General features: G+C 43.7%; 1 protein-coding gene across 5 annotated transcripts in view; it reads right to left on the reverse strand.

Annotated features, from left to right (window-relative positions):
- Positions 1 to 15,057, reverse strand: part of KCNQ5 (potassium voltage-gated channel subfamily Q member 5) — a 580,339-nt gene that overhangs the window by 80,292 nt on the left and 484,990 nt on the right. For all 5 annotated transcript variants that reach the window (XM_060030362.1, XM_060030361.1, XM_060030363.1 and 2 more), the window contains exons 6-7: positions 14,543 to 14,653; positions 8,748 to 8,843 (exon numbers count right to left, since the gene is read on the reverse strand). In XM_060030362.1, coding sequence (XP_059886345.1) covers positions 8,748 to 8,843; positions 14,543 to 14,653 — 207 coding nt within the window. The remainder of the gene's footprint in view (positions 1 to 8,747; positions 8,844 to 14,542; positions 14,654 to 15,057) is intronic.

The raw sequence follows: 15,057 nt of genomic DNA on the forward strand, positions 1-15,057 counted from the left end.
GATGACCACCAGGGCATGTTAATGATGTAGTGAAATCCCCTGCGGTTGAACCATGTGGTACTTCTAAGGCTAACCGTGAAGGTGGAGATAAGAGGCAGGCCTAAAACAAGGTGGGGAAACGTATTCTCAGGAATATGATCCGAAAGCACGTAAGAATTTAATGCTGGGGTCTAAGGACACGTTTGTAGCTCTTGGATGTGAAACACAAGCTCTGTGTATGTCATATAATTATACCTGATATATATATAACACAAAGTGTTTTCATGTAATCCCCACAGTGTGGATGAAGACCCTTATGACCCTTATTGTGTAGAAGAGAAACTAAAGGCTCAGATACATTAGGAGGTTAACACAAGGCTGGCAGAGGTGAGACCCCGCCTCAGGTTGCCTGGCTCTTGGTCTTAGAATCCCTCCACGGTCCTTTGCTGGGTGACCGTTGTTGGAGCAGCGTCCCTCTCAACTGTCCATTTCAGAGGTTGCCTGAACTTACTTTCCATAGAGATTTTGGTGAATCTCTTCCTTTGCAATAGGTCTGCAAACATCTCTAGTGACCAAGTGTTTACGCCACTCTCCTGAGAGGAACATTTTTACTATAATTCATAAATCAAAACATTCTATTTTGTGTGATTAATTCATATAAACAGGTCATGCCCCTGCTGTCTTACCATCATTCATGATTTTGAAACCTACAATGAAGAAAACAGTGACCTAACAATATTCCTTTCCCTGACAATACATTGAATACGCGTGTGCAGAAAAAAGAGTTAAAAATTGACATAACTAATTTGGAAAACTTTGGCTGTATCTATTAGAGCTGAAGTATATATACCCTATGATACAGCTACACACTCCTGCATGTATACTCAACAAATATGCTTACACAAGCTCATCAAAAGATGTGTACTATAATGTTCAAAACAGCACTATTCTGTTTTTAAAATCTTAATATGAATTTTCTTATTTGTTTACTTACTGAAGTATAGTTGGTGTACAATATAAGTTACAGGTATACAATAAAGTCACAATTTTTAAAGGTTATACTCCATTTATAGTTATATTGGCTGTAATCCCCATGTTGTACAATATATTTTTGTAGCTTATTTATTTTATACATAATAGTTTGCACCTCTTAATCCCCGACCCCTACCTTGCCCCTTCCTCTTCCCTCTCCCCACTGGTAACCACTAAGTTGTTCTCTCCATGCTGTGAGTCTAAACAGCACTACCCTTTTTTTTTTTTTTTAAATATTGGAGTATAGTTGATTTACAATGTTGTGTTAGTTTCAGGTGTACAGCAAAGTGATTCCGTTATACATATACATATATCTATTCTTTTTCAGATTCTTTTCCCTTATAGACAATTACAGAGTATTGAGTAGAGTTCCCTGTGCTATACAGTAGGTCCTTGTTGGTTATTTTTTATATAGTAGTGTGTACATGTTAATACCAGACTCCTAATTTATCCCTGCCCCGTACCTTTCCCTTTGGTAACCATAGGTTTGTTTTCTGTGTCTAAACAGCAGTACTCCTAATAAACCAAAGCTGGAAATGCTCAAGCAGCCGTCCGCAGGCCCATACATGGGTGAGCTGTGGACTGCTAGCACAGTGGATCAGCACACGGGAACAGTCCACTGTAACTACACCCAACAGTGTGGACGAGCTTTACACGAATACTGCTGCGTGAGAGGGACAAGACACAAAAGAGTGCCTGTGGTGTGACGCCACTTCCATAAAGGACAAAAGCAGGGAAACCAATCCCCGCAGTTAGAAGCCAGCGGGGCGGCTCCCCCAGGGGCAGAGGTGGAACGAGGGTGCATGGGGTGCTGACCACCGGCTGCTGGTGACAACGGCAGCGCAGTTTTCTAGGGTCTGTGCTGCATTCCCTACGCACCTTATACTTCAATAAGATGTTCAAGAAGTGATATAAAAAACTAGGAAGATATATGGTAGGACCTGAGGGTTTTTATATTATTAAGGAAGGTTTAAATAATTGAAGCCAGCTTCCTTGCCTGGAGCCTTCATCACACGGCTCACGTTGGCTGAACCTACAAATCCCTCAGAACGTACGCTAAGCATCTTGGCGTCTTACAGAGAACAAAGCAGTTGTCATCGTATCATCCTGAAATGTTAGTTTTGGCAAGTGCTGTGCACTCACAATCTACAGAGTGATTCAGAGTAATCAATAAAGACACATGGGTTTATTATCGCAGCTTCTTCTGTAGTGAAGGCCAGAGCCCCGCCAGTGCTGCTTTAATTAAACAACTTTAATAGAAGGCATCAGATATACGTGGACTTGGGTACTGTGGAGGCAGGACTCACGTAGAAGTGAGAAGCACACAGCAGGCCTGGGCATTATTAGATATCAGTGGGAAAAAATCCCAAACAACAATACGACAAAAAATGGGACCAAGACATTACCTGCCAAAGTTATAAAGAACGGGGGGCAGAAGTGGCCACACTTAGAAAATTGAAAATTTTCTTAACAATGAGATCTGGCTTCTTGCTCTTTTTCTATCACATTGATCTCAACAGCTAAGCTCTTATTCCCTTCATTAGGAGCAGAGGGCAAGTGACATCTCCCCCGGGGCTGATACCAGTCCACAGTCGAATGGCAGTGGAGCAGGTACCTATTATTCTCACCCTCTAATCACTCTGTCCTGGCCTCAGCTCTCCCTCAGCTTCTGGAAGCTGAACCCAAGGCCACAACCATGTGATTGAGGAGCCGACGTTCCTCTACTTGAAGCTAAAATCACACAGTGGTTGGCGAGAGAAAGTGCCCAGAGGGATTTCATTTACATGGCACACACACTCCCAAGGAAAAGTCACCAAAAAGCAACAGGAAAGCCAAATTCACCACTTACTCTGCGACCCTGGTGCTCAAGGTAGCCGAACAAGTTCACACTTTGGTCTAGAGCTATAAGCGCAATGTCGGTATAGTTACGTCTCAGGGGGTATTTAGTCTGCATCGTCTGCAGCGTTACAGCTATGGCGCATTTGACCCTTTCTGGAAACCTTAATTCCAGCTGAGCATCCAAAGGTAGAACCAACATGGAATGATGTTTTTCAAGGTACAGAATTTAAGAAGCTGGAGAATGAAAAGGTTTAGGGTGAAAACCAGTAATATCGCTTTCCCCACTTTACTTCTCACTCATTTTTGTTCCTCAGCGGCAACCCCTTCAACTTTTATAGCTTCTGTTTCTAATTTTAAGAATCCTTATTTTTAAGGATTGTTCTCATATTTCTTTGGGGTTTTTCATTTTCTTACCATGGAAGATAGTGACATAGCCATGTACACACCTTCCCCTGATCTCATCCTACCAACAGTTTTTAGTAAATTTTAGTTAACTTTTAGTTAAGTGTTTAGTTAGTGAACACTACTTAGTGTTTGCATTACTTTGACCCCATAACTACTGTTCCCAGCTCAGCAATGTGATGTACCACTGACTACCTTTTTCTTTCCCGTGTAATTTATTTTGGTTTTTCTTGGAGCTAGTATTGCCCTGTTTTAATGTCTTGATTTGCCTTTATGTACCTAGGAGGAAAACATGCCTGAACTCTCCAACAGAACTCTAAAATCCCACTTGTCAGATACATCACGAAAGCTGTGTCTCCTTGCCGCCCTCCCTCCGGCTCTCTGCTCTCCGGCCTGCATCTCTGGCCCTGGGACTGCCCCTCAGCAACAGCCTGGAGGTCCCCTCACTCCTCCTATGGGTGGGATCTCTTGTTCCCGGGACACCACGTCTCCTTCCTTTCTGGGTTCATCTCTTTGTTTTGGAGGATTAATTCTACCCAAGTAGCTTCTCCTGTTTTTCTTTTTCTTTTCCTTTTTTTCCATTTCAGCTTTATTGAGGTATAACTGACCTATATACAGTTGTGAGATCTTCTAAGCTTACATCATGGTGATTTAATATATGTACACATTATGAAAGGGTTCCCCCCATCTAGGTAATTAACACATCCATCACCTCACGTATTTATTTGCTTGTTTGTTTTTTGGTGTGAGAACATTTTGCTTGTTTGTTTTGGGTTTTTTTTTGAAATGCATTGTTAAAGACTTTTTATTTTATTGCTATATTGGAGTATAGTTGATTAACAATGTTGTGATAGTGTCAGGTGTACAGCAAAGTGATTCAGTTATACATATACATGTACCTATTCTTGGTGTGAGCACATTTAAGTTCTACAGTCTTAGAAGATTTCAATTATACAACACTGTTATCAACTATAGTCACCACGTTTCACATTACAGCCTCAGGGCATATTCATCTCATAGTGAAAGTTTGTACCCTTTTACCCTATTTCCCCCACCTTCCAGCTCCTGGCAACCACTTTTTGCTTCTGTTTCTAGGAGGTTGACTTAAAAGATTTTTTTAGATTCTACATTAAGTGAGACCATGCAATAGCTGTCTGTCTCTGTCTGGTTCTCTCACTCTGCATAATAACAAGGTCCATCCATGTGTTGCAAATAGCAACTTTTTCTTTCTCATGGTTGAATAATATTCCACTGTGTATATACACTGCAAGGGAAAACAGCATGGAGGCTCCTCAGAAAATTACAAATACAACAGCCATATAATCCAGCAGTCCCACTTCTGCGTATATATCCAAAGGAAATGAAAACAAGATATCTGCACCCCCATGGCCACTGCAGCATGATTCACAACAGCCAAGACACGGAAGCAACCCAAGTGCCCATCGGTAGATGCATTGATAAAGAAGATGTGATATTAGCTTCCTGAGTATGGGGAAATGGTAGGTAAGTTTTGAGGTTTTGCATATCTGAAAGAGTCTTCATGTTACTCCCATACGCCATGAATAATTTGGCTGAATATAGAATTCTAGGTTGGAGATAATTTTCCTCCATAATTTTGAAAGTATTGTTCCACTGTCTTCTTCTAATTTTAAGGTTACTAATGAGAAATCCATGCAATCCAGATTCTGGACCCTTTGGGTATGTTCTGCTCAGAAAGCATTTAGGATCCCCTTTCTTTCAGGAGTTCTCATATTTCACAAGGGCGTCCTCAGCGTGAAGCTTTTTGTTCACAGTGCTGGGTCCTTGGGGGGCCTTTTACTGTGGCCCCTCCTGCCCTTCATTTTTGGGGAACCAGAATATAATATTTATTTGATAAAATTCCACACTTAGTTTCCCTGTATTCTTTTTGAGGTACTTCTGTTGGCTGAATATTTGATCTCCTGGAAGTGTCATCCAATTTTCCTACTGTTTTTTGTTTTATTTTCCATCTCTGTCTTTTTGTTCTATTTTGGGGGAGATTTTCACAGTTTTATCTCCTTTTCTGTTTTCTTCTTTTTCTGCTCTCATGTTTTCCACATCTAGGAATTTTTTTTTCTGAATCTGTCCTTATTCATGATTAAAGCATTACTACAAAGGCTGTATAAGCTCTGTATACGTGGCTTGAGTTTATTTTAGTGGCCTCACTTTGGAAGGCTCAGTTCTTTCACTAGAGGAAGCCGAAGTTTCAATACATAATTTGTTTTTCTTTTGGGCCAATTTCCCCAGAGCAGCATCTTCTACTCTCTTCCCTCAGGAAAATAAGCCCACCTGTCAGCATTCATTTCACACACTTGTACTTAATTCCCGTTTCTGTTTCCAATAAAGCACCCTGGCTCCACCCTGAACTGGACCAGCCTCTCTAGAAGGAAACCGCTCACACAGAACTTCTGAAGGAGCTTGAAATGCTAATCCCCAGGCTTCAGTGATGTATACATGAGGCTTCGAGTGCTGGATTCAGATTCCGACACCAGGGACCTGAGTCCTACCTCTTGCCAAGTCCCTAGGCTTGTCCTAGGGATCAAGGGACATAATGTAGCAGAAACACTCTGCACACTTGTGAATAGAAGCACTTCGCAAGTCTTAGGCATTATTAATAAAAGTGGTGACACTGGGGCACGTATCCACAACGTTACTGAGGGCTGCTTTCTTTTCCTAGACTGCTCCGCTTGAAAGGAAAAGTTAATGTAAATGAATCATGCAAAGATGTTGACACAACTGAGTTTACTGCAAGCTGCTGGGGTTTCAAACTTTTCCCTAAAACCCTGAAATGCTGGTTAATTTAGCTGTCTCACCGACTGAACGACAAAGCAATCTGGGCATCTCCAGCGCCCTTTACAAAGACAGCGGCTCTGGCTCCAAACAAACGAGACTGGTCTTGGTCTTGATGCTTTGTGTGATCAGCAAACCAAGGCAGTTTTATTGGGTAAGAAAATGCATGGATCAGCAAATGAGGCTTGTTGTTTAATCTAAAGCATCCTTGAAATAAACATCTATAATCTAAAGCTTAAAGTCCTGACTTCTGGCTATGGGTTACAGCAAGGAAAAACAATGAATACATTTAATAATTATATCATTATTCTTATGTCTAATAAATTGCATTTGGACAGAGGAACAATCACTTTTTAAATTGGTAATTAATGAAACTATGATTAGATTTAAAGGTATTCTTGAACGTTTCAAGCCTTTCATTTTATATTCTTTTTTGTTCAGAACAACACATAAGTTAGAGTTTTAAGTAAAAAAAAAAAATAATGATTTCACTCCACAGTTACCTACCTTGGTACAAGTTCAATTATTGATCACAATATATATTACATAACTCAGTTCTATAAAATAAAAATCTAGATCTTTAAGTAAACTTTACAATCAGCTTCTTCACTTTTTACGGCTCAGGAAGGCCTTGCCTTGCTTTGGCTGTTGGCCAAAGGCTGTTGGTATAAATGCCTCTGGTCCAAAGACTGCCTGGAGGAATGGTAATCTGTTTTCACATTCAATTGGAAATTTTTTTTTTTTTTGGCACAATTTGGTACTTAATAATGATGAGATAGATCAGAAAGTTCCTCCTATTATTCTCTGTATCTGTCCTGTGCAGTAGGATAGCCAGTAGCCGTGTATAGCTACTGAACACCTGAGACGTGGCTGGTGCCTCCCAGGAACTGAATTTCTAAAGGTAAACAGCCACCTGCAGCTCTTGGCAACTGTTCTGGGCAGCAGAGCTGGAAGCTCTGTGTCATCACAAGGGATCCACGCCTCAGAAATTCCTCAAAGGGCTCACTTTCCAACAGGATGGCCGATGGTCTAAGATTTTTTTGATGCAGTCCCCTTTTATACCCAGAAATATCAAGGATCTGTACACAGAAGTGGCTGTACTTCGAGTACATGCTGATTGAGAAAACATACAGTACAAAAAGCTAGTAAACAATTTTGCGAGGATATTAAATAAGTTTGAACTTTATCCATGCCAACAGCACGGTCGCGCTCCTGAGAGCAGGCAGCCTAGGTATGTGTAAGGTGTACCACTGGTTCCCTGTGTGGACAGGGCTTGCTGCCCGAATGCATGCAAGGAACCCAGGGAGTAGCTCTGCATTCACAGGCTGGAAAGCATTCTTCCAGAACTGAAAGATGAATACGTTAAAGAGCAACTGAAAGATAAAAACAGAAGTGTGGGGACACCTCATAAGCAGTTAAGAAGCGCCAAAGGGTGGAGGCTCTCTGTTGGGGCATTTTGTGTGCACCCCGGCGTGCGTGACGTCCCTGTCATGGCCCTGTCATTCGGCCTCAGATCTTAAACTCCTACGACTCAGGGATCTTTCCTTCAGGAAAACAAAGTTTACTTTATCTTTGGCGCCCCTTTAAAACCCGGAAATTTTAAAACAAGAGCCTCTCAGTGGTGTGCATTACACGTGATGCGCAATGGTCAGGAGTCACAGAACAGTTTGCTCTAAACACTAACACCCTCATTTAGTCACAGATACGAAGGGGTCTCCTTCCCGATGTAGCCCCTCCCTGCCTCCCCCCACCCTGTGGCCACAGGCAGAGGCTGCGGAGTCTTGTGTCGTGGTTGCTGCCCTCCACCCCCGACTGGAACCTGCAAGGTGCGTGGGAACAACGGGCCTGCTACTGTAGCAGGAACCTCAGTCACCACCCTGAGCCCTCTGGTTCTGCAGGTCTGGGGCATCCGCTGCCTGGCATGGAGGGATGTTACATAATCATCTTGTCTATAATTAAATACGAACTCACAGCATGGATCTAGAGGAAAACATATTTTGTGATTCTAGGGTGGCTCTACCCCCAAAAGGTATGGATGACAGAAGGAGAAGCGTTCCTTTTACTGCTGAAGCAAATCCTGAGTTACTGAAACAAAGATTAAATGCTGAACAACCTATGTATTATGAGTTAGCTTCAAACAATATGCTTACTACTTCATATGCTCAAACATCGATATATTCCATAATTCCAGCTCTTAAAATAAGAATTTCCAGTTATTGCTCTAGGTGGCATTAAAAGTGATTCCACGAGTACTAAACCCTGACATTCTAAACAAATACGTTGTTCCTCAGAACGGCGGCACACATCGGGCAGCAGACGGTAACTGCAAGGCAGGCACCGATACTGTGTTCTGCTCCATCACTGAATGAGCAATGATCTTTCACCAAGTAATGCATGACACATACTAGGTCATCCCAGGAGCGACGCGACTGCTGACCCCGGCATGGCTCTGCTGCTGCCGTTAGTTAATCCAAACAAAGTGTGGACCACTGGCTGAAAATACATAGTATTTTTTTCTGTTTGGGAGTGGGGAGCACTTGACCAAAGACTGTACATTAAGTTCCAGCTTCGCTTTTAAAAACAAAACCAAAGAGCAGCTCCCCTAAGCAAGGGCACAGAGGGACCAGCCCACGACCCGGCACCTGCAGAAACAGGTGTTGCCGTCTTCCCGGTACACTGACGTTTACCTGGATGAGGCTGGCAGCTGGGTTCCTTCTTTTCTCAAAGTGCTTCTGGCGGTGCTGTTCTTGTACTTTTAATGCAAAACCTGAGCCAAGAATGCCCTGCAACAAAATACGGAAATAGCGCTGAAAACTTCTTTCCCCCAAACACCATTAAATAATACAAGTATTTAAAAAAACCCTCTAAGAAGAGTCTGTGAAAAGGCGAACAGTAGGCAACCTGTCCCTAAACTCATTAAAACAAACACGATTTCCTCTACTATAACACATCGGCCAACGGCAAGCCTCTGGGCAGGAAGCAGAAGGACGTCTGCCCTTCCAGATGTCACCAGGCCCTACGGTCTCTCACGGGGTAAGAGGAGTCACCACAATTCCAAATAAAAATCAGTATTTTAAAAAATGTTTTTGCGTGGCCTTCTCTGTGGCATTTCTTTACGCCTAAGTCAGAGAGAATGGTCCTATCCAGTGGTGGACAGAGGGGGATTAGAACTTGGGGCTGTTACTGTCTCGCGGATGTGGACATGGGAGCTTTCCTAGTACTTTGACAACACTACCTGATTTTATACTTTCCATTCACGAAATGGTGGGGGAGGGAGTGTTCGAGGTTAATCCTCAGCGATGCTGTAATTCTACACCTACCAAAGGAAAGTAACAGTGGGGAAGGACAGCTGTCCAGATGAGACACACACTCAGTTTTGGAGGCGTCGAAGGTTTGCCATTTTGCGTGTCTGTCCAGTAAAGACAAGAGCACAGGTCGATGCAAAGCACCTTCTTGTCTACCTGAGTCTTAACGGCACACTCTGAGCCTGGTGCCTTCCTGGCTCTGGCTCACCTGTCAGATCTGGGGGTTGGTAGGTGAGCAGTCCCTTCTGGGTTTATGCTAGCTTTTGCTGGTTTGCTTCCTTCTGCTGTCTCCATCTGCCGAAATATGGCCCCTCTTTTCAGTTTGCTTTGGTCTAAATTTGTGGAATCAAGATGCTTCGCCTCACCCTTGAGTTGAGGCTGGCTTTGGAGTTTGCTCAGTTCAGTCTCTGGGCTTTGTCTCTAAGCCTCCACTTTATTGGTGTGGGACGCGGAGCCCCTCTGCTTTCAAGTCTGGGATTTTAGTTGCTAGCTATAAATTATTAGCTTCTTATTAAACTTCAAGGAGTCTAACCCTTAGGTTACATACAGCCGGGCATTTTATAAGCTCTAAGTCAGTATTTGCCACAGGGAAGGATCGCCTATTTTCCTTTTCTTCACATGTTTGAAGTCACTCAAAGATAGTACAGGCTAGTCCTTGAGAGGTGTTAGGTCTCAGTGGATGAAAACTTGGCGAGGACATTTTGGGGCTCTAGGTAACCTTTAACCTTCCTTCTCATCCTGCGATTCCACAATTCTGAGTACCTCTGTGACAATGACCAGATAATAAATAACACAATTCTGTTTAAAATGCAGTTACACGACGACAGTCTTGTTATTAATGAGCAGTGACTGACTCCCCCATCGGTCAGGATGAGGGGCTGCGCTGTGAGATGAGGGATGGCGTCTGAGGTCTGTTCCATCTCACTCCCTTAGTGACTGTGCTGTGCAGCCTGAGGTCCTCACCTCATCCAGGCTGTGACTGAACATACCAAGCTCTACGAAAACCTGGTCTATAGGATCTTATTTGTAGATTTAGACAACATCTCCCTCCATTCAGAGGTTATAAAAATGGCCTTCTGTTTGCAAATCCAAATCAACTCTTAGTTACATATAACTCCCAAATTTCTTGCTGCTCCTTAACAGCATTAAGGAAAAGTTTAAGTATTTTCCTTTTAATGTCATTTTTCATGAAGTTTAAACATGCAAGAGACTATGAAACAGCAGAATTTATAGCATATATTTATATTATGTATATTATATATTCATATTATATGCATAGATGTGTATAATCCACTCACAGGAAGCATAATTTAGATTTTGTAGGCATTGAATTAGCAGCAATAGCTACCATTTTTGAGCATTCATTATGTAAATATGAAGTTCAGAGTTAGATCCCTTTTGGAAAATGAAGACAGGCCAGGCCCTACATAGCACAGACTTAGCACCTGCCAAACAAACTAAAATGTGGTGAAAATCACGTTGGCAGTGCTTAGAAACATTCGCTAGTAGATGGCAAATGTCGGCTGCATGTCTCCTGAGCCAGACTGTCCATTACAGCAGTCACTGCACTAGCTCTGCTCGTCGTCTTCTTACGGCTGCTGTCTAATCCTGCCCCACCTCCCTCCGTTCCCAGCTCGGAAACAGAAACACAAGGCTGGTAAAATAAAGCCTGTTATGTTATGTATAAATATATCCTGTAAGTTATGTAAGTACATACATGTAAATATAACTTATGTGCTATTCCTTCCAGTATCCATACTGATAGATACAAAGTCTCAGAAATTGATTTTTGTCTTAATTCATTTCCTAAGATCAGATAACTTAAATTTTGAGGTTTTAAGTTTTAGAAGTGCTACATAAACACCAAATAAAAAGGAAACACGTATTGATCAGTATTTAAAATATTTATCCCTTGTTTAATTGTAGTTAAAACATACTCCCTTCCAGATTAGAAGAGCCTATCTGTACCCTCCAGTCCTGCACTTGGTGAACAGGCTAGACAGAAAGATCCTCTCAGCAGGAGGTAAGGGGCTTCTGCAGGTGGAGAAAGGCCTGCCCCGCAGGGCGAGGTTGGGCAGGGGTCTCAGGGAAGGGGACCCCTGGTGGAGTTGCTGGTCTGTGTGACTCTGTGATGTGTGCGAGAGTCCTTCTGCTTTGAGGAAAAGATGGGGAAAGGAGCTTCTCTTTCTTGGTCCTCGGTTTCCTGGGTAGAAGGACCTCAAACAGGGATGGGCCACAATCCACCTCTGACTTTTCTTAGCAAAATGCCAACATGTTCTCCTAATTTCAATCCGACACCCCTGCCAGCCCGCGGGTGCACAAGACATAATGGCATTTCCAGCCACCTTGTTTTATTTAAAAGTATGCGGGAGCCACTGAGTCTTTCATTCAAGTAAGAACTCAGTACCTAACGTGAGGCTGCAGTAAAAAGATCCATGGTGAAGTCTACTTTGCTTGGCACTGTTAGGGCGTGTTCTATGCAAGCAAGATGTTCAGATCTCCAACATGTATTAATTTAATTTGCATATAAAACTGTAATCACTTTATTGGGAAACCTTTACAAGAATGGCCACTTAGTCTCTGACCCTTAACCTAAGAGCCACACAGCTGAACCTCCTGTGATGGTCCATGGTCTCAGGATGGAGTCAGGGGGTCTCACTGAGGTGGGCTGACCTTCAGGCCAAGTGGCCCAGGTCTTTTCACCTTTGAACACTTATGTCTGCTCACTTCTTACCCTTTTGTTTTCCCTCTCTTGCTGTTACCTCTTCCTGGTCTAATGTGTGTTCTATCACCGTACTTCTACATTGCTGTCTATAATCCTCAGAGGTGTGAAAGCACAGAGCTCAGTTTACCAGACTTTTCTCTAAATTAAGCAAAGGTTATGAACGAGCCTCGAGGCTCTCCTGGGAGGATGGCACATACAGGGGTGCCCATGGGAACAGCCCAGAGCAGGGAACAGCCCAGAAGGGGGCCTCCTTCCCTGCCTGTAGTTCTTCGAGGGATCACACGGGTTGTTATACGTGTGGCCTCAGGATAAGTATAAACACAACAGAGGCAGATCTTTTGTGCCATTATTTTGGGAAAAGAGCGCAAGACTACATTTTACTGTTTCTAAAGGTATTCTCCTGTAGGGAATCTGGTTATTGAGTGGGTCTCTGCCCACTGAATTGCTGGGCAGAGAATTGAATTCTGGTCTGAATTGCTGAGGTTGCCAGATTCCGCTGACTCTGGACAAGTGAGGCGCTTTTTGGACTCTGCTACATTTTGTCACAGCAGGAAACACACACATCATGAAAATTTTCTTTGTGACAAGCACCTGACTTATGTCATTGGTCTTAACAGATTTTCTCTGGGTGTGATAATTTTTCCTACCTGATACTGATAAAGAAATGTACTCAGGGTTTCTCTTACGGGCTGACTTGTGTCCAAAATTCACAGGCTGTAGTCCTAATCACCAGGACCTCAGATGTAACCTTATTTGGAGAAAAGGTCTTTACGAAGGTGATCAAGTTACAGTGAGCTCATTAGGGTGGGCCCTAACCTAGTATGTCTGGTGTCCTTTTTATAAAATTAATTAATTAATTAGTTTATTTTTGGCTGCGTTGGGTCTTCCTTGCTGCACGTGGGCTTTCTCTAGTTGGCGGCGAGGGGGGGCTGCTCCTCCTTGCGGTGTGCGGGCTTCTCATTGCGGTGGCTTCTCTTGTTGTGGAGCACGGGCTCTAGGCTTCAGTGGTTGTGACACGTGGGCTCAGTAGTTGTGGCGCATGGGCTTAGTTGCCCCGCAGCATGTGGGATCTTCCCGGACCAGGGCTCGAACCTGTGTTCCCTGCACTGGCAGGCGGATTCTTAACTCCTGAGCCACCAGGGGAGCCCCCCTGGTGTCCTTTTAAGAGGAAACCTGGACACAAACATGGGCAGAGGGAAGACGATGTGAAGACACAGTGCTCAGACGGCCGTCTACGAGCCCTGGAAGAGGCCTGGCCACATCCTCCCTTGCAGCCCTCAGGAAGAACCGGCCCTGCCAGCTCCGTGATCCTGGACTTCCAGCCTCCAGAACTACAAGACAATGAAGTTCTGTTGTTTAAGTCAAGCCAACCAGTCCGTGATGCCTTGTTACAGCAGCCCTAGCAAACCAACACAGTCACATGTGGGCAGCACATGACAAACCCGGTTTCAAAGTGGGGTCTGATGCCCGTGCTCTCGCGTGGTCTCTTGGGACCCTTCTCTGACCTTGGTTGGTCCGGGGTGCAACCAGCTGGTCAGTCTGGAGCTGAGCTCTGGCCACGGGAAGGACAAGGGGTCCCAGGCAGAGGGGGAGCCCCGGCAGCTACAGGCTGTGGTGCTGAAGGCCCCACCCCCTTGGCTCCTGTGAGGGCTGCCCCGGGGCCTCTGCAGCAGAGGCTGTGACATGAGCCAGCCTGTGTCTCGGGCAAGACTGAGGCTGCTGTTCCCTAAGTGGGACAGCGGCCATGGCTCTCACAGTCCTGCTTGCTGGCTCCTCTCCAACAAGGGGAAGCCAAAAGCGAGCTCTTGGGGAGGGGGGCAAGTGGTAGTACTCTGACCAAGTGCCTTTGAAGACACAAGAGGATAAAACAATCAGAAAGGAAGGCTTCATCCAGTATGGAGAAAATAATCAGAAGCTTAAGAGAAGGGAAGTGTGTTCTTCATTCTGATAGGAAACTGGTTGTTAGCAAAAATCAATGATGACACAAGGAATAAATCATCTGACACATTAATAAAAACCCTTTAAATTCGTACGCTTTCCACTCAAGTAGACCTGAGAGGTAGCTACTCCACGTGGGCACGTGCATCTCTTCAGGAGTGCACGCCTTATGCACCTAATGGGAGCCGTCAGTTTAAGAGGAGGATATCTTTAAATCTTTACACATAGTTTCAATGTACTAGTAGCCTGTTGACTGAGAGGTGGTGTTGCCTGAATTATCATTTGGTCCTAAAGCCTCAGCTGGTGTAAGACTCTCGGGTTAAGCGACTCCGAGGGAAGACTGTATTTTGTAAATTATCCAACTAGATACATATAGAAAAGTCAACATTACATCAGAAAAATGATATTAGTAAACGATAGAGCTATGTTCTAGGGCATACGGTTTTGTGAAAGCTCGTGCTAATAAACCTCCAAGATCCAACTGAAAGTGCTTAAGTTTTGCAAAGATACTCACAGCAGGAAGTGCAAAGAAAGAAATGCCCAGGAGTGCAAAGCCCGCAGAGAGCAGCCTTCCCAGCCAGGTCAGGGGGGTTTTGTCTCCATAGCCGATTGTGGTCAATGTTATCTAAAAACAAAATAAATAGGACGTGCAGCTTAAGTACTTGAGAGGAAAGTCAGGACCCATGAACAGGAGGCAAAGCAACGTTTCCACTGAATCATCATTCAACCAGTCTGGTTGGTGCATTTTATTACTGTGCTTTAATTTTCCATGACGCATAACAGAACTTCTCGTTGTTTAAGGAAGGGAATAGCCTACATACTTGTTCCTCCCTTATAACACAGTTTTCCATCTTTTCTAAGTGCATTCAAAGAAAGGCTATATTATATAGTAAGTGGATAACCATCAATGATACAGAAACGACAGCACTATGGATTTGGGACTGGATCAGTACACAAAACAATAGTTTATGTTAATTCAGGCTGTCCATTTATTTCTTTGGCGGGCATTTCCTGAAGGTCTGGTGTGTG

The sequence above is a fragment of the Delphinus delphis genome, chromosome 14 (genome assembly GCF_949987515.2).
Source record: "Delphinus delphis chromosome 14, mDelDel1.2, whole genome shotgun sequence".
Classification (NCBI taxonomy): Eukaryota; Metazoa; Chordata; class Mammalia; order Artiodactyla; family Delphinidae; genus Delphinus; species Delphinus delphis.